Raw genomic sequence first — 20,022 nt, 5'->3', positions numbered from 1 at the left:
TTTTTAAAAAGTTGGAAATGTGAAGGCAGAGAGAGTAAGTTATCCTGAATAAAAAATTTCAAACCGTGATTGTAAGACTTCCATCAAAAACTTTTGAGACTGAAAGGAGTAAATATGATTTCAATTTTCACCACAGTTGGCTTTGAAAGAAAGCATTGTAGGGTTCATTTGGAATGTTGGAATAGGAAATAGGAATTTGGAAATTCATTCCATTTCTCATTCATTAATCTGCTTAGCATATAATTAGAAATAGGAATAGGAATAAAAATTCATTATCAAGAAAATTAAAACCCGGTCATGTAAGAATTTTGATTCTTCTCTTGCACTTATGGTATAATGATTCACCTACATGCTCATTCTCATTCTATTCCTATTCCTGCATGCCAAATGCACCCACTCCTGAGCCGTGCTTTAACATAATGTCACGACAACCCTATAATTCTAAGGCTCGATCAAACGGTCAGTTAAACAGTAACAGCTATAATACCTGCACCACCATTGGACCAGCTGCTAGAAGCAGCAGCTGCACGGTTGTCATGGATGCTAAGCTGCTTTGTGAGCTTTGCAAGAAGAGAGGACTGTTTCTGGTTACGCTCCCTCCTTCGTTTCACATTCTGATCCTCCTGAAGTAGTTCTTCAATCCTTGCGGTGCTTTGGGCACTGAGAACCAATGTATAAACAATTGCAATTTTTTTAATGAAAAAAAATTCAGACAGGAAAAGAGAAGGTATTGAATAATTAAGGTAGTGTTTAGGTGTCAGCTTCATGATGTGTTAAATGCAAAATAGGGTATACCAGACACCATTCATCATGCAACCAATTCATGTAAAAATTCTTTAAGATTACGTCTCTACCAGTTCACCCCTCTTACAACCTGTCAAGAGGATAGAATAGATATTTTTCCATTTTATTCTTTAGATGTTCTTCATGCATGCTGATGGAGAATGGTGCAATTTTTTTCCCATAAAACTCATTCTCTGCTAGAAATGGAGCCAAAATAAATTCCATCACATATATAATTTCTATGTAACAGTTAAAAAAGTTGAGATACTTCAATATCTTTGTATTGTGCTCATATTCCATCACTAGGGATGCAGAGGCATCAACAGAATTGAAGTGAGTGGTATGTGGAAGCCAGGTAGTGAGTTAGTTCCAGGTTTGGGAATTAGAGGTGGCGGGAGATTTCTTGGAATTGATTTTATGAGGTGCAAGATAACTAAGCTGGAAAAGATGAGAGCAGGATGAATCATTGAAGGATTCTAAATGTGGCTAGTCCTTACTCCTTACTCCCATCTTTATTGCCTAGCAGATGTGCTGCATCCCAGCATAAATGCTGGCCTCCTAGGAGACAATATTTCTAGAGCTGATTAGCTGTTTGGGTAGCAAGAGGGTCTAGGGAGTTCTGAATTGCCTTCTCTCTTATATGTTCTGTTTTAGTTTCCCTAATCTGAGTATTCACTCTCTTTTACATGATTTGTGCCCTCTTGGGCACTTCCTCTGAGAGTTTCTGCTATCTATAAAAAAATTTACCAACACAAACAACCAAAAGTATTCCGATAGTAAAGCATTCATACTTCCTCTTTTTGATAACATATATATTAAGGCATTTAGAGAATTGCGTGTATCCATACGGCAAAGAGTACCAACCTGACAGAACTGTATAACTGATTAAGCATATCTTCCTTGGATTTTTCTACTTGGCAAAGGACAACTGCCTGCTCAACCAGAACAGGTAATAAAGAAGACTCAGAGAACTACAAAAGCAACAAAATACATGAATCATAATGGATTTAAGAAAACAAACCGACTTTTGGGACATTGGCAGCAAGGCTGTTCAGAACAGCTTCAACATAACCACGCACTTCTTGAGACATCCATCGGAGCTCTTCTTCTGGATCGGCAGGTCTTCTGGCCATTGTATCCTATAAAATTTTCAAGGCAACCAAACAGTAACCACAAAAGACCTAATAACAAATGAAAAAATGTGAACTATAGAATTTATGTTCTGGGGCCAGTACAGAAGTCAAAGATGGCAGAAGCACCAAAGTTCTAAATTAACCACAATTATATCAAGAAACACAAGACCAAATGCAGGTAAGCTCCATAGCAACTAGTTGTGCTATAGAATTGTGCCAAAAAGAAAAGGAAAAAACATTTCAAAAGGACTCACAAGAGAACCATCAGAAAGACTTTGCCGCATGGTAAGACCAGATTCACCCTTCACTTGACCTGAAGGCTGAATAACATTTCTCAATTTGTTTAACCACTCAGCCTTATCCACTGCGCTCTCAGCCTTTAACACAACAGCACTGTGAGCTGCATGATAAATGGAAAATTTAAGTGTAAAATCACTTGTAATTAAATAGGAGAGGGGAAAATGACAACAGTCCACAAGCAGGACCAAAAGTACAATCAAAAGATGAAAAACGTACCTTTCAGAACTGTCTTATATGGAACTTTGCTGGTTATTTTGAAGACAAGACTGGGTGATTTCTCTGGTCCATTTTCCTTTTTACTTTTGGAACTTTTTGGTGGGGGTTCATCTTCATCAGCAATTTCTTCAATGTTGCATTCCTGCACAGTTTATCCAACAGATTTGGAGACAAATCCACTAGCAATGCATCTTCCATTATTTTTAAAAAATGAGCCCTAATGTAGATTAGGATCACACACGACCTTAACCATTCATCTTCATTAAAGTTTCTAAAACCCCATGCAACCGTCAAAACTAAAATATATATATTATATATCCACAAGATGGCACATACAATATGGCCTTGCCATGTCATAGCATTTCAATAGAACCAAATGAGGGAAGCATAGATTCACCATTTTTCACATCCTATAAAGAAAACCTAAGCTGGAGAAAAATGAAAACTCAGCCAAGAAAGACTAAGTTCAACCATAGTCCCTGGCTAGCTGGCTGGCTGGCTTAGGGTCAATTTCCAAAACCTCTCACATAATGGCCAAGCATCAACACCTTGATTAAGTTGATGTGGTGTCAAGGCCTCATGTGATGCCAGCTTACACCCATGACCACCTATCACATGCAGGTTGACATGCCATATTCAAAATAAGATGGCAAGTAGGGATGCCTATGATGCTAAGCAGCTTGTCAATGCAAGGAGTGTCAGGTAGTGGCTCAATTGTGACATAAGGGTGGTAGCACATGGGTATGCACACACAAGGCACCATGTAGGTGGCTCGACTCAACTAGAATTCAAGTGTAGAATTTTATTGGGTTGAGATTTTTCCCTTGAAGGGAATGCCCCGAGGAGTTTCGAAGTTCAGGAATACGTGTTCAAATTTTTATTTTTTTTAATTACAAAAAATTTGTTATGTTTGTCAAAGCAATTATGATATCTCTTCTTGATGGAATTAGAAATATTTAAAAAGCTCTCTAAAGGGGGTAACTCTCCAAGGGTTGGTAATAGAATGTGGGTGACGATGATATTTGTCATACCAAGAGCACAACATGGAGCCTCGGATATTAGCAAGGTGCAACAGTGAGCCTTGCTAACACACACATATAGGCGCAATACCATGAGTTTGGTGCAACCTATAGATAAAGTGCCACAAGGTGTGGTTGTGGCATTAAACATACGCTACACATGCCTCCAATGAAAGGAATCAGCAAGGTTGGTGTGCATGAGCCAACAATGCAACATACACAAGCCATGGGCTGAGAAAAGAGCTTAGCACATAAAGGCAATGTTGCAACAAGCATGTGGAGCAAGCGTGGGCTAAGTGGCACATGTAGGTTCAACATGATGCAACAATTGATATCAGTGAGGGACCAAGCCAAGATAGTAGGACACTAACAGCAAGACAACTAGAAGCATAAGGGTGTGGCACCTTGGCATTGAAGGAAGCCCGAGCAAGGGGCTGTTGGCACATCAAGAAGATGACATTTGACATAGGGTGTTGCAAAGCATCCCACATGGGATGTTGCAATGCATCTAACATAGGTCAAATGACACAAACCAAGCAAATCTTTGCAAGGACCTATAAAGATGACATGACCAAGAACAAGTGGATTGTTGAGCATCGTATAAGTGGCATAAACAGAAGCAAACAATACAATTGATGTGACAAGTGGCAAACAATACGAGTAGAGGCAAGCAATGCAACTGCTAGACATATGGCAATAGCTGAAGCCATGAGAGGAACCATTACCTAGATGTGAGTGGGGTTAGTAGGTTGATTCCTAAAATGTGGGTAGTGTTTGGTGACTATATATAGTGTGCCTTCTTAGGGCTTCTCTATATAAACCCATCAAGGAAAGTTGTGGATATCTAGTTCAAAGAAGGCTTCTTGTAACAATTTGAGAGTTAATACAAGCTTGGAGGGGGTGGGGGGATGGTTTCCCCTGTAAGTTGTCTTGTGTGCTCTTCCATTGTATATCTCATGGGGGTTGAAAAGAGATGGCTCAGAGGGCTTCTAAGCACTGCACAACGTAAAAATATTTGGAGGTAGATTTCATGCTTATGACACTAGGGACATCCCTAACCCAACTCTAAAAATAATTATTGCCACTTCACTAGTTTTGATGCATCCACAAGCTTTAGAACAAGTAAAACGGAATGGGAATCTACCCTTGAATACAACAAACATTGCCATCCAAGGAAGGGAATACAACTCTACTTATATGAAGAAATTCAAGCATCTTCCTTTTGGGCACAAGGGAGAGCATTCTTAAATAAAAAACTTGTGTTTCTTGTCAAACTAGGTTAAGTAGTGTCACTCTTTTATAACCATCTCAAGGGTTAAAATAAAGGTTCTTCTCATTGATAATTTTTGAAGCATTCCACACATTATGTAGTCTAACTATGGAACAGAAATTTGTAATTCTTGCATGAGTTTTGGTTATGATTGGTTATGGCTTTGATAAGATTCCTCCACAATAGCTTGTTTCTTTGTGATATGTTGTCTTGGACCAAGTTGTATATGGTTAAAGACCCAATGTCCTTATTTGATTTCGTTGATTGGTTAAGTTCTTATTGAGGTAACTAGGGGGGAAAATATGGGGAGGATGAGGGTGGTTAGCAATCTTGTGAAGAGAGAAACAAGTATGGGTCAGGCCATGGAAATATATTAGGAAGGATTGGAACGCTTTCTATAATAAACCTTCCTTTGTGGTGAGTAATGGGAGGAGGGTGAAGCTCTAGAAGAATAAATGGTGTAAGGATGAGTCTTTGTATGTTTCATTCTCTTCTTTATATGCCTTAGTCATTTTAAAAGAGGCCTAGGTAGCGGATTTATGGGATCAGATAAGTGAGAGGCATCATTGGAATCCTTGTTTATCTAAACTTTTAAACTGATTGGGAATTGGACAATGTAGAGGAATTATTTCCAAGGTTACAAGGAGTGGTGGTAAATAGGGAAGACAAGGTGGTGTGGTTGAACTCAAGAAACAATAAGTTCTTGGTTAAGTCTTCATATGTTGCTTTGGAACCTAAAGAATCAATTTCATTTCCAATAAGTGTAATTTGGAATTCATTGGTGTCCTCTAAAGTAAGTCTTTTGCACTTGGGAAGATAGTTTAGGGAAGGTGTTGACACTAGATCAGCTCCAGAGAATAGGTGGTCTTTGATTAATAGATGTTTCCTTGGTAAAGTCGAGGAAGCATCCATAGATCATATTCTTTTTTGCTTTTGCGAGGAAAGGGTCCTCTAGCAGTTGTTGTTTGCACTATTTGGTATTCATCGGGTGCAAGTTGCTATGGATAAAGGGACACTCTTAGGGAACCATGGATCTTTTGTGGGTAAAAGACGCAAGAAGGTTGGAGAGCAACTCCATTGTGCATCATTTGGACCACTTGGAAAGAAAGGAATCAAAGATCATTTAACAATGAGGAGCAATCAAATCAAGCTTTGAAGAGTTCTTTTCTTAGAAATTTGTTTTTGTACATGAAGATGCACATAGATATAGGTTCCATGTCTTTATATAATTTTGTAAATTGGTTGGGTTCTTACTAAGAGGGAGAATTGTTTTTTGTGTTCTCTTTTGCTTGCGTCATTTGGTGCTCATTGTATATCTCCTATATACAATGATGCGTCATCTCTTTGGCACTTGTTTATAAAAATCATATTAATTGCTTATCAAAAAAATAAAAAATAAAATAAACACCCAGTTCATTTTCTTTCAAAACTCTAACAATGTATAATGCCATATTTTATTAAATTGGGCTGACAATTTTTATAAGGACTGTCATTTACTAAAAGGTAAAATGTAAGAGGATATCGGATAGTTACGAATATAACTTGCTCTAAAGAAGCCTGATGCAACTGTAAGAGTTCAAAAACTAAAGGGGACCAATTGGCTACCTGAATTTGGAAGTGATGCCGGTTTGTAACTTTATTTGGAAGACTTGGTAAGAGATAAACAACTCAAAGAATACAACACTTAAATCTTAGTATCCATGGTCAAGCACAAAAGGCAAACAAGCCACTGTTTGTTCGTATCTCATGAAAGTAAAGGGGACTTCTTACCTCCAAATTAATAACACCACGAAAATGTCTTTCTTCTTGTTTTTTGGTATATCCAAGCTGCAAAATAAGGTCGACATCAAACATATCACACATATAAACAAGTAATTCTAAAAAAATAGCAAATATCAGTGGCAAATATGAAAATAAAAACACATCATAAGCCTCAACATACCCTGAGACACAAAGATGGGGATGTTTAAGTTTAAAACAGGGATAGAATTATTCATCCCTTCTTTTTTGGATCAGAATTATTTACCCCTTCTTTTACTCAAGGATTATGAGAGAATCTACACTGTTAAAGACATGCAAATGCATATTTAAGGTTTTAGAAGTATCCACTTTATAGCTTTGTGTAGAGATTTTTTTCTTTTTTTTTGATAAGTAAATAAGATTTCATATATAAAAGAGACGCTAAAAAAGCGACTCAAGGTATACAATACCTATACACCCGCCTCCAACAAGGCCAAAAAACAAAGATAGCCCAACAACACAATCCTAATTAGAGCCCAACCAATCAATAAAATTAACTATAGTTAGAGGGCAATCATTTATGAACAACTTAGTCTCAGACCAAAAAGAAAGGATAAAAGAGTGTTTCAATCGCTAAATTGATCCTTGAATGCCAATCTATTCCTCGCCTTCCAAACCGTCCAAAAAATGTGAAGAGAAGCAGTTTTCCACGCCTTCTTGCATTTTTTGCCCAAGAAAAAATCATTCTAGCTTAGAAGGGTCTCTCTAACTGAAGAAGGCAATACCCAAGACACCCCAAATAGAGTAAAAAGTAGATCCCATAACACCCTTGTTCTTGAACAATGAAGGAGAAGATGGTTTATGGTCTCCTCTTTCTCAAGACACATAAAGCATCTATTTGCCAATGCCCATCCTCTTTTCTGGACCATATCCAAGGTTAAGGCTTTGCCCCACGTAGCCTCCCATGCAAAGAAACTAATCTTGGGTTGCACATTCACATTCCAAATATAGCTTGAAGGAAACAGAGATGAACAACCTGCTTCAAGGGCAACATAGAGAGACTTGACCGAGAATTTACCACTCTTAGTTTCAGTCCAGGACACCATATCCTCCACATCCTCAATAACTCTCTTACCATGTAGCCGCTCCAAAAATCTTTCCGTCTCCTCTACCTCCCAATCATTGAAAGCTCTTAAAAAACAAGGGTTCCAACCCCCCTCAGCCAAAGGGTCCCAAATATCTGTCACCCACGCTTCCTTCTCAACAGTCAAAGCGAAAAGAGAAGGAAAAGACATACACAAAGGAGAATCCCCGCACCATCTATCCCTCCAAAATCTCACCCTCCTCCCGTTACCAACAATGAAAACCATCCTATCGCTCACCAACTCCCAATCCATCCTTATTCCTTTCCACAACCCCATACCATGAGCCTCTCTCACTTCCCGAGAGCACCAACCCCCTCTATCTTCTCCATACTTCCCTCTAATCACTTGATTCCACAAAGCCTCTCTCTCATTTGCGAAACGCCAATTCCATTTAGCAAGAAGAGCCTTGTTGAGAATGGAAAGGCATTTGACCCCCAAACCTCCTTTCTTCTTACTTAAACACACCAACTCCCATCTTACTAGCAAGAAGAGTTGTGTAAAGATTTATTATGATATTTTAAAAAAAATAAGCATATAGATGTTGAGAAAAGATAGATTTTTTTTTTTTTATAGGAAAAAGCAAATGTATTAAAAACAAAAAGTACACACAACGTATACAAAGCAACCAAAGAGAAAGGAGGTGTGAATACATAAAAACTAGCAATCGCACCCTAAGAAGAACTTAACCAATCCACAAAATCTAACATCAACAAAGAACCATCCCCGATGTACAATCTAACCCAATCCTAATATAGACACAAAAAGGAGCTTTTAAATGTTTGGTCTAAACTTTCACAATTGTCAAAAGGAAAATATCCAGATGAAGATTATTCAATAAGAAGCAAGACAAATCATTTCAGAGGATCACTGCACCAAAGACATGGTACATGATTCATTTCAAAAATGTGTTCAAGCAAACTGTAATTACACTTTTGGTTGGTGGAAATACTACATTACCTACCTTACTACTTTTCTCATTTAAAACAAACCATCGCCTACTCCATCCATTTGTTTTGGCGCTTCTCTTCAATAAAAATCCTGCAGATAAAAATAAAAAATCGATGACAAGTTAATAAAATAAATAAATATACCAATTATGCAAGCCTTCTCCAACACTCTACTGATGATGTAGAGAAGGCATGTCCAACAACTGTTGACTGCAGGTAGATAGTACAATTCCATATTTTTTAGAACCACAAAAGTTAAAATGCTGATTGTTCGCTCAAGCACCTGCTGTTATCTCCCCACCAGGCCCTGCAGTCTTCAAGGCTGGGCCCTCTTGTCCCTCCTTATCTTGCTGACTGGATTTATCTTTCATGGTCTTTAAACTTCCTCCAGTTTGTTGACCTCCTGTTTGAGGACTAGTAGCCTAAAAAAGGGCACAGAGCAGAAAATTGAAAAGGAATGCCACCAAAAGAAAAATTCAACATCATGAATTCTTGTTTATAAACACATAAAAACATTATTAAATAAAAAATCATGGATTTAAGAATTCAACTTATTAGAGAAAGATAAGAGTACCCTATTCAGAATGGATTGCTCTGCATCAAGTCCTTTCTTTGAGGAGCGGTTTTTTACTTCTTCTTCACGGCGTTGCCTATCCATCCTGTCGAAAGTTAAACAAGAATCAAATGGATTGTAAAATATCAACTATAGGATAACTTTAGAGAACTGCAAAAAAAGGCATAGTTATTCTACAACAAAAAGACATACAATATAATGGAAAACCACATAAATGGTAACTCAATATATCATTTTATCTCCAGTAAACAATGTGGCACTCAGGCATTTATTTATTTATTTATTGATAGATAAAATGGAAGCACTCAGGCATTTATGAGGTTCTACAATTCAACTTACTTTCCCTCATTGTGTTATATTTGACCATCTCTTCTAGCTAGTGAATCATTTTTCCTTTTCTGATAGGTAAATACAAATAATATTAATAAAGCACCAAAAAGGGCACACCAAAGCACATAGAACGTATACAACGGTTGCCAAAAGGCAGCAAAAAGGACAAGGGCAACAAAAAACTACTCCCTCCCTCAATAAGAACCCAACTAATCAATAAAGTTGATTAAAGACAATGGTTCTTCACCTACATACAACTTGGTCCAAGGCAACAAGTTACAAAGAAACATGGTTTTTACCCTTTGGTCGAAAAACTCCTCATTATCGAAGGATCTTCTATTTCTCTCCTTCCAAATTGTCTAGAAAAGGCAGCTGCTCCCCACACTTTTCTTTGTTTCCTTCCAACAAAGGCACCACACCACCCTAGCGGAGTCTCTTTTATAGAGGGGAAGGCAACACCCAAGAAACACCAAAAAGGGACAACAAAAGCTACTTCAAGATCCTCACCTTATCACAATGCAGCAAAATGTGGTCAATTTACTCCTCTTGGATATGACAAAGAAAACATCTATTAGCCAACACTCACCCTCTCCTCTATAGCTAATCTAGAGTCAAAACTTTTCCCCAAAACGCCTTCTAAGCAAAAAAACTTGCTTTAGGAGGAACTTGTGAATTCCAAACAACTCCTATTGAAAGAGGCATTGATCTCCCAAGCTCTAGAATAGCGTAAGGAGACTTAACAAAGAAAGTTCCACTTTTTGACTCCAACCAAATCACATCATCGTCTCCTTCCCTATTCACCACCTTATCATGCAACCTCAACAAGAAACACTCCACACCCCCAATCTCCCAATCATTTAGATGCCTAGAGAATCTAGGGGTCCAAACACCCCTATCACCTGCTTAAGTCCATAAGTCCATAAGTCCACAAATCCACCACCACGCCTCTTTTAAGCTATCTATGACAAATAAGGAAGGAAAAGAAACGCTCAAAAGCTCATTCCCACACCAAATATCCTTCCAAAACTTTACCCTCCTCCCATTACTTGCAAAGAAGGAGACTCTACTATTAATGGATCCCCCAATCTTCTCATGGCCTTCCATAACCCAACCTCATGCACATCTCTCACGTCCTTAGAAGTCCAACCCCCTTCATCCTATTCATATTTACCACAAACAACTTGCCTCTGAAAAACCTCCATTTTCGTAGCAAAATGTCAGTTCCATTTTCAAAGTTAGGCCTTGTTGAGTGCGGGGAGACGCCTAACTCCCAGGCCCCCCTGACTCTTCTATGAACAAACAATGGCCTAATTCACTAAATGTGACTTTCTTTCCAAAGATCCACCGCCCCAAAGAAAGTCCCTTTGGTGCTCCCCAGTTCAAACAAGTAAATCATTGGTGCACCCCTAAATCTTGTGGTGGTTTTTTGGATAGGAAGTTTATGCATGCTGAATCAACACTTTCAATCAATTGGCTTTCCACATAATTTACACACTGCATATTTTCTATTTTTATTGATCAACATAGAATTTTATTTTACTGATAAGCAAGCAAAAACATATATAAACAATGCCTACTAAAAAAACACACCAAAGTACATGGAACATATACAAGGCCATCAAGGCAAGAACAAAAACAATACAAAAAATAGCCAAAAGCAATATCCCTTCCTTTACATAACACCAAGCCAGTCAACTAGGTCTGCCATAGACATAGTGCATCATTTAAGCCGACCCTCACCCACTCCAAAAGTAAGCAAAAGGGGGAGAGTTTTAATGCTTGATCTGATTTTCCACATCCTCAAAGCAACTCCTATTTCTCTCCCTCCAAACAGTCCAAAAAATGATTAAAAGGCCAGCTTTCCAAGTTTTTTTTCTTTTCTTCTCCACAAAGTTCACCTGCCTGCTGAAGAGGGTCCCTTTAACTGAATCTGGAATTACCCATTCTACCACAAACAAAAAGAAGACTAACTGCCATAAGATTCCTATCTTGGAGCAATGAAGCAAAAGATGATCTGCTAATTCTTCCTCCTTTTTACATAAGAAGCATTTGTTCAGTAAGGTCCAACCCCTCTTTTTCAGCTGATCTATGGTGAGAATCCTGCCCCAAACTGCCTCTCAGACAGAAAAAAATCCACTTTTGTTGGTACCCAAGGATTCCACATAATCAACATAGAAACAACTTTTCCATAGTTAAACTCCATCATATTTGAAGGCATTTTCTTCCCTAAGTAACACCAGCACTAGAAGAAATTATTTGCAATTTAATTTGTCTTCGATTTATATCCTAAAATTGAATCATGTGAGCCATCTGAACAAGTTTGAACACCCAACTAGTCCTCTTCAAGTCTAGTAACCAATGACGTATAACAATAACTCAAAGTTCATGCAAAGAGCCTAAAATTATTTTGCAATGCTTTAACAATCAAAATCAAAACACCCATAAAAAAACTGCCAAATTAAATAGAGAAAAAGCTTCCCGAACCAGCATAAAAAAAACACAATAGGTGTAAAATTTTGCAGATTTTTTACTCTCAATGAAATTTATAAAAGATATAATATAAATCATCTCTCATCAATTTAACATTTAGCATACCGCCTTTGCACCAGACGGATGAAATGCTGAGGGGGAACAAATGCACGCTCCATATCAACAAGTGCAACAACCATTTTCTTTGCCTCATTCTTAAACCCTTCCAGTGCAGTAGATGCAATTGCCACAACCTGGTTTAAAAATTTATGACAAGTGAGTTGTACCACAAAAGCCAACAAACTTGAACTTGAAAAATATCAAATTAAACATATCAAAGGAGGGAATCTCTTAAAAAAAAAAAGGGGCAGCATTTGCAGCATGATTACCTCTCTCTTAAAAGGAGGGTATCTTCCCAGGCCCGGTGTAGCATTTGCAGCAGCAGAGACTATGTCAACAAGCACACGGTGCACCTATTTTGGCAACAATAATAGTGAGCTTAAAGGGTGGCATAAGCAAAATACAGCAAGAAGCTACATGTTTAGAAAAAATCATAGAAGAACATGCAGTACAAAAGATCACCAAATCACTCAAAAAGATTTGTAGTGCATTTTCTTCCACATAAAAGTCCCCCTTGCATAAAGAGGGGGAATATGAAACATTGAAAAGATGACAGGACAATGAAAACAGTGTTGATTTTTCAATAGATAAATATAAAGGATAATGGCATTCACCACTCGAGGTTTTTATAACCCAATAGGTGGCTTTAGTTATTACCCAGTTTGATGAACAGCAGAATTGTGTACAGATTGAAGATAAAGTGACACAAAAAGTCTAAAAAGATAAAATAAAATAAAATAAACAATGCAGGACTACAGTCCCTGGTGCATAAACTTGAACATTCAACTGGAGAGTGATATGGTTACCTCATCAACACAAAGGCGTGATGGCTCTTTCGCCAGCTCCAGGACAATTTTTATTAGAGACCTTAAACCTTTTTCTGGAGATATAAGATAAGGTTGATAACCATCTGCTTCTAGCACAATCTGGTATCAATTGAAAAGGAACATTGCAAACAATAAAGGCCTTACAACAACATATTTAAAAGGCACAAAAGTTGGAATGTGAATAAAAGAGAACCATACTCTTTTGACATTGTTTATATCAAAATGTTTATCTAAAGGTAGCTGCTTGATCCTGTTGGGGAAATTGCCTTCAAAACTTGCAACAACTTTCCAACCGCTACCCTGCAAAGAAAATTTATGACAGCAGCTAATAATGGGCAGTAGAACAGATTCTGTTGTAATGTCTAATGGTGCACAAGGTTGATAGCAGTCAATGCTAGAAAATCATGTAGTGCTGAATGACACACATGGTAACAGTACAGCAAACTTCAAAAACCATGACCATGACAAAAGCGACAGTATTAGTGGAGAATACACTCATGTAGTCAACTGGTATCCGACCAAACATTCAGAATAAGTAAATTATGTGTTCTGTAAAAATAGGGTAATAATCATGCTTACAAAAAGGGGATATGGCAAGCTTCAAGGAAAATGCCTCCAGGAACAAGCATCAGAGACCTTAAGCTCATACCCAAAAAATATAAAGCTCTTAGTAGGCATTCACCCAAAACCTTGAGAGTCAATTTACTTTTGAAATATCAACCATATGCACCATTATTATTACTATTTGGATTGGAAACTGAAAGATTATTAAAATATAATGTCACAGAAAAATATTCTTAAAACATAAAAGAATATATAAGGATGAGAGGTCACAGAAAAAAAAAAAAAAGGAAATAGAATAGCCTACTTGTCTTTTGGTGGCAGAATTTTTTTGATCAGATTTGGTGGCAGAATAACTCTTGTGCAATTGTGTTTATTACTTTATTTCCCATCAATTTTCAAACCTCCAATCAAAGTGACTTCTGAGATTGAGCATTTACAGAAAGATTTTCTCTGGTCGGGATTTGGTAGGGACCAGGTGTGCAAGCCCAAGAGGAAAGAGAAGGGCTGGTGGTATCCTTGAGGATTAGAGCCCTCTTACAGATGTGGTTGTGGAAGTTTCCTAGAGAGAACAACAATATGTAGCACAATATTGTTCTAAGTATTTTTGGGTCACATTTTAATGGATGGGATGCCAACATGATTATCAGATGAAAGCACTATTGTCCCTGAAAGGTTAATACTGACATCTTCTCTGATTTTTCTTATTTTACTCAGTTTCAGTGGGTGATGGTACAAAGATTTGATTTTGGAAAGACACTTGGTTGGGTGATTAACCTTTGCATTTTCAGTACCCAATCTCTTTTGGGTGGCAAGACAAGAAATTCCCCTATCTCTACTATTTCATCCTCTCCTTCCCTACTTCGTCATGGAATTTTAGTTTCCACCAAAAGCCCTTCGATCATAAAATTGCAGAATTAATTCTCCATATGTCTCCTATAGATCAAGTGTATCAATCATCTTCCTACCCTAATGCAAGGATTTGGCCTTTGACCTTCTTGGGTTTGTTCTCAGTTAGTTCATTCTTCAAAGTTTTTTCTCATTCTACCATTTCCATCTTTTTTGCTCCTGCTAAAATTACTTGGAAACCTAAAACGCCATTTAGAGTAAAGGCTTTTATGTGGCTTCTAGCTAATAAGAGGGTTGATACCAAGGCTATACTCCACAAGCGGAGGACTTACAAAGCTATAAATCCAGATGTAGGCGTCATGTGCAAGGAGAGTGAAGCGCAGATTGATCATCTTTTTTCATTCATTGCTCAATTGCCTGAGGTTTGTGGCATAGATCGTTTGTCCTTGTTGGATCAACTAGGTCCCATCCTATAAGGTGTCAAAGATCCTAGTCATTTCATTCAAAAGCTATAGGGGTCATTCTAGAGGCAAGCTTCTAAGGAGTATTGCTAGCCTCTATTTGATTTGGATGATATACTAGGAAAGAAATGCAAGGAAATTTTTAGAATGTTTGGAAGACGACAGATACAGTTTGGAACTTGTTTCACTCTTCTTCCTTTTTTTTTGATAAGCAATCACAGAATTCAATAAAAGAAGGCTAAAAAGCCCCAAAGTATATAGGACGTATACAAGGTAGCTAAAGCCTTACAAGCAAAAAGGCCAAAAACAAACCACCCCTTAACTGGAGGCAAGCCACTCCAGGAATCCTAAAAGGGAATGCGGCTCCTCTTCCATATACAATTTAGCCCAACCCCAAATATTACATACAAAAGAATATTTAAACCTCTGAATTGTTAACTCCCCCCCCCCCCCTCCAACCCTAAATGCTAGTCTATTCCTTTCCTTTCAAACCGTCCAAAAAATATATAACGGAATGGAATTCCAAAGCTTTTTCCTTTTTTTCCCCACAAAAGCACCCCCCCCCCCCCCAACTATATAAAACCTCCTTTACAGTTTTAGGGAACACCTACTTGACCCCAACTAAACCCAACACTAAATCCCATAGCACTCTGGCCACTATACAATGAATAAGAATGTGATTCACACTTTCCGCTTTGCAAGCACACAAAAAACACCGATTAGGGAGCTGCCATCTTCTCTTTTGGAGCCTATCAAGAGTCAAAATCTTTCCCCAAGTAGCTTCCCACGCAAAAAACATGATTTTAGTTGGAACTCTCTCCATCCAAATTTTGTTTTTTGGGAAGACGACATCCATAAGCCTATCCAACCGACTGTACGCTTCCTTCACTCTAAACTGCCCATTTCCCCCTCCCTTCCAAAAAACCGAATCTTCCTCCCAAGTAATCCTGAATCCCCTCAACACTTGGAGCAACTCACCTACCATCTCCACCTCCCAATCATTAAAATCCCTAATAAATCTCAAGTTCCAGCCTCCTTCTCCAACATTCTGGTCCCACATGTCTTCAACTGACGCGTTTCTATGGGCTGCCAAGATGTAGAGGTGCGAGAACCTTTGGGACAGCGCTATATCCCCACACCACGTGTCAGTCCAGAACCTGATTTTATTGCCTTTCCCCACTTTGAACACCACATTTTCCCAACACCAGCTAGCTTCCTTTAAAATCTCCTTCCACACCCCCACCCCAAACGCACCCATAGCCTTTTTGGTCCTCCAACCGTAATCCTCTTGACTATATTTTGCCACCAGCACTTGCTTCCAAAGAGCCTCCTTATCAGAAGCGAATCTCCAATTCCATTTACCAAGTAACTCTTCTTCCCTCCTTTGGACCTCTACCAGTGAAGCATTAACAAGACGCTCTCAAGCCTTATATTATTAGATTGGAAACTTCTCTGCATGTCCAAGAGGTTCATTGAGACATCCTCCCATGCATAGTCACCACTATAATTGCAACTTGGGCAGGTCCAACCTGCCCAACTATACCTAACTTAGTGTTCAGGTTGGCACGGACAAGGTTTGAATAGGTTAGGGTTGAGCTTAGGTTAGAAAAATACCAACCCAAAAATATTAGGATTGGCGTGGGTTAAAGATGCGGGCAACCTATCTACACCCAAACCCACACATTATTTATTCATTTGCTTTTAATTAAGCTTTATATTGTATTATTCAAATATAAAAAACATTGAAAAAAGATATAAGAAATACCTTTAAACTTTCTTACTTTTTAATTAGACGATAAGAAAGTTGTGAGCAACCCAATTAATAAATTTATCATCTTTCTTTAATTGTTAAAGATCTTTGAAAGTTAAAGTTTTGAGTTAATTAGTAGCCATATATGTTAAATTAGTAACAAATTATTTGTCGATGATTTGATTTTTTGAATAGTTGGGTATTGGTTGAGTTTGTTAAAGTTCTTTCTATACTCTTGTGGTTGAGCCTTGGAGGTGAAGGGAGGTTTGTTATCTTGTATACTTGGGGCTGTTTTTTGGCGGCTCTTTTCTTTCATTTAATTTAATTATTTATTTATAAAAAAAATTAATAACAAATTATTTATTTTATTTTATTAGGAAAAAAAAATTATTTATATCAATTAAAAGTACAATTGAAGGATGAGGGACATTTCCCAAAATGTACAAACTCTAATTAAAAGTGGAGAAACCTTCTCCAAAATAGAGGAAATGATCATTTAATTATTACTTAGAAGCTAACCCATACCCTACCAAAATGGACCTAAAGCAATGTTCGTCCCTTTGATATCTTAACCTTTTGGTCTATATACTGCTTCCCAATTAGATTGAACAATACTAATAATTTATTGTATGACTTTGCAAATATTTCGCTTTTAACTTCTTATTTTATAATATGGCATATATTTTATAAATCTCTAAAATAACTGTTGTTTGTTAACCCATTGGAACCTGAGTTGCCCATGGGCTTGGCATGGGTTAGGAATTCTCGACATGACATCGAGTTGGGTTTGATTTGAGTCGGACATATTGAGGGACAGGACATTGATTAATTTTCTAGTACTAGAGAAAATTTTAATGTTGTCATTTCATAGTCATTAGAAGGACAAAGGCTCATATAGTGGGTGGCTTCATCAAATATTTAACATTGTTAGAGAATTGGGTAAATCCTACTATCTATGGTGATGAGGTGAGGGGGGTTCTCAACGTTAGTGGATTCTCCCAGTGGTAAGTGTTGGTTCAATGTTGATTCAAAAACCTTTGAGATTTCAATTGAGGAGGTCAAAAGGAAGGTGTGCTTGGGAAAATTTGTGAGAAGGGTCCAAACTTTTCTCCGTGGATTAGGTTTGATGGAAAGGGCTTGGCTTTGCTGGTGGAAGGGGTTGAGACTTGTTGCATTATCAAGGATGGGGAACCCTTCAGAAAGGTTTAGGTGGAAGGGGACATACATTATTTGTTTGAGTTACGCAACAATAGAGCAAGCCGGTTTTTGTTTTGCTCTATGTGGTATGTGGAAGAAAAAAGGTTTTCTTTAGTGTTTCCTAAAGGAAGAGGTTTTCTTAGGGGATGGAAGATTTTGTCCAACAAGCTGAGAAGTCTTGGTGTTTCCTTAGCCATATGAAGAGAGGAGGACGCTTTTGCTTCTTCCAAGAAGGTATTGGCCCCCGATGAGGGCAACAAAAGGAAAAAGGGTTTGCTACCAAAGGCGAGGTCATGCAGTTTTGTTGGCATTGCAATGTCTTATGGATTGAAGTGGAAAAGGAGGTGCAAGACAAAAATGAGGAATTTCTTAAAAGTAGCCTTGTAGTGTGTGGTTGTTTGATCAACCCCCAGACATTAGCGTCTTGAGAAAATGTCATAGTCTAGCTGGAAGTTGATAAGGAAGCTCCATTTGGCTTTGTTGGGAAGGCTCCTCATCCTTTTTGAGTTCGAAGGTGTTGGTGAAGCTAAGAGGGTGATTCACTTGGGTGTGAAATGGTTTGATGGTAAAAGTTTGTTCTTAAGAGTGGTGGAACCCCTCGGTTGGGTGTCTCAAGGAGGATAGGGACAAAAGTGAAGTTTGGGTGAGAATCATAGGTCCCCCTTGTATCTTTTGGGGAAAGTTTTTTTTAAAAGACTAGGAGAAGCTTGTGGGAGTTTTGTAGCGGTTGATGAAGACATGGCGAAGCGAAGGAACCTATAGTGGGCCAGAGTTCTGGTTGGTATTAGAGGGTGGAAGATTCCAAGTTTGTTACAAGTGGTGGTGGGTACCTTTGTTTTTGCGATTCAATTGTGGTGGGAAATTCCTCCCTGGTGGAGTGAGGTGGAGCCTCCTCTGAGTTACAGTGGATGAGGGCCTGGAGAAGAAGGTGAAGTTGGGTCACGCGCCATAGAGAGAGTGGAAGGAGGGTCCTCTGAAAAGGCAACTTTCCAGGCGTCATTGGAAGACTTGAGGAACCCTGCAAAGGGAGGGAAAGTTTCTACAATCGAAATGATGCAGGCTGACCATCTCTGTAGTGTCTCTTCCCAAGGCTGATAGGATGGGAACTGCAGCAGGTACTGGACCTAGTGGGGAGACCGTTGAGGCTGTGGGCCTTTCAAATGGGTAGCGCCTCAATTTGGGCTCTTTAGAGGAAAGGAGGACCAAACGTCTAGCTTTTGCTAGTGTGGCCTATGGGCCCTCTTCGTGCCTCTGACCAAAGCCCTTTTTGTATTGTCTAAAGAAAGCCAAGTTAGGCCTTTTAAGTTTGGGCCATTAGTGCCCCAACCCTCATCTTTGGATTCCTTGTGCTTAAGTGCACAAGAAAAGAGGTAGAGGAACCCTAGGGCTACTACTTCCTCTTGGGAGCTTTTCGATGATCCTCTCTTAAAGATAGAGGTCAAAATCCGGTGGAGTGGATTTCAGGGGCAAATGAAGCCCTTTTAAATGAAGCGACTGGCTTTCAAGGTAATTACTCCTCTGGGCTCTCTTCTTCTCCTTTTTCAAGTTTTTGGTCACTGCAATTGTTGCTCCAAGATGGAAGGCTGTTAGATCTCACAAGGAATGATGGGATGGGTTCTTCAGGGAAGCAAGTGGTGGGTAGGGCTGAGGAGATTAAGGGGGAGGAGGTAAATAAGGCCTTGGAGGGGAGGAGTTTTGCTCTGCGATTATTCCTAGCAAGTTTGCTGAGTTTAGTAGCTTTTTGGGACTGCCAATGTTAGGTTTTGAGAAGAAAATCACTACTCTGTTTAAGAAAATGAAGGCAAGAAAAGGTCGTGGGGTTAAGGTTTCAAGGGGTGGTAGTACATCTTTGTCTTCTCATCTGGAGAGGGAAATCTAGAAGCTTGAATGCTCAGTGAATTACAATAGCACCCATATCACAACTAGGGAGAAGGGGGGAAGTAGCGGGGGTCCAGTTTTCTCACTCCATGGGTGCGGTCTTGTTTTCGTTGTTAGTATATGGCTTCAGGTGGGCTTTCGGGAGGCTTATTGTCTTGCTGAGGGTTGTTCTAGTTTGTTAGGGGTTTGGGTTTGTTTGTTGTGTGGGTGGTTTGTATTTTCTTTTCCTCTTCCTTCTCTTGCTAGCCTTTAGGCTTTTTTTGTATACTTCGTGTGTACTTGGCTATGCCTTTTGCTGGTGCTCTATAATCTATTCTCTTATTTACCCATCAAAAAAATTGTTAGACAATTGGGTGTTCTCCTTTTTGGATTCCTCACTTAGTCAATCAAGAAGCAGACCTTTAGCAAAAGAGGAACGAGACATTTAATGCTTTTTGTTAGGGATCTTTTGCT

At 38.6% G+C, this 20,022-nt stretch overlaps 1 protein-coding gene across 1 annotated transcript in view; it reads right to left on the bottom strand.

The window, feature by feature from the left end:
• LOC100245514 (dynamin-2A) overlaps positions 1-20,022 on the bottom strand; it is a 30,376-nt gene that overhangs the window by 600 nt on the left and 9,754 nt on the right. The window contains exons 9-21 of the mRNA XM_002268275.4: positions 13,072-13,173; positions 12,853-12,972; positions 12,316-12,399; positions 12,053-12,180; positions 9,128-9,212; positions 8,837-8,975; positions 8,568-8,644; positions 6,492-6,548; positions 2,433-2,574; positions 2,171-2,316; positions 1,809-1,922; positions 1,648-1,715; positions 488-660 (exon numbers count right to left, since the gene is read on the bottom strand). Coding sequence (XP_002268311.1) covers positions 488-660; positions 1,648-1,715; positions 1,809-1,922; positions 2,171-2,316; positions 2,433-2,574; positions 6,492-6,548; positions 8,568-8,644; positions 8,837-8,975; positions 9,128-9,212; positions 12,053-12,180; positions 12,316-12,399; positions 12,853-12,972; positions 13,072-13,173 — 1,435 coding nt within the window. The remainder of the gene's footprint in view (positions 1-487; positions 661-1,647; positions 1,716-1,808; positions 1,923-2,170; positions 2,317-2,432; positions 2,575-6,491; positions 6,549-8,567; positions 8,645-8,836; positions 8,976-9,127; positions 9,213-12,052; positions 12,181-12,315; positions 12,400-12,852; positions 12,973-13,071; positions 13,174-20,022) is intronic.

This window comes from Vitis vinifera, chromosome 12, assembly GCF_030704535.1.
Source record: "Vitis vinifera cultivar Pinot Noir 40024 chromosome 12, ASM3070453v1".
NCBI lineage: Eukaryota > Viridiplantae > Streptophyta > Magnoliopsida > Vitales > Vitaceae > Vitis > Vitis vinifera.
Note: the sequence above shows the minus strand (reverse complement) of the source record. Positions and strands in the feature narration are given on the sequence as shown.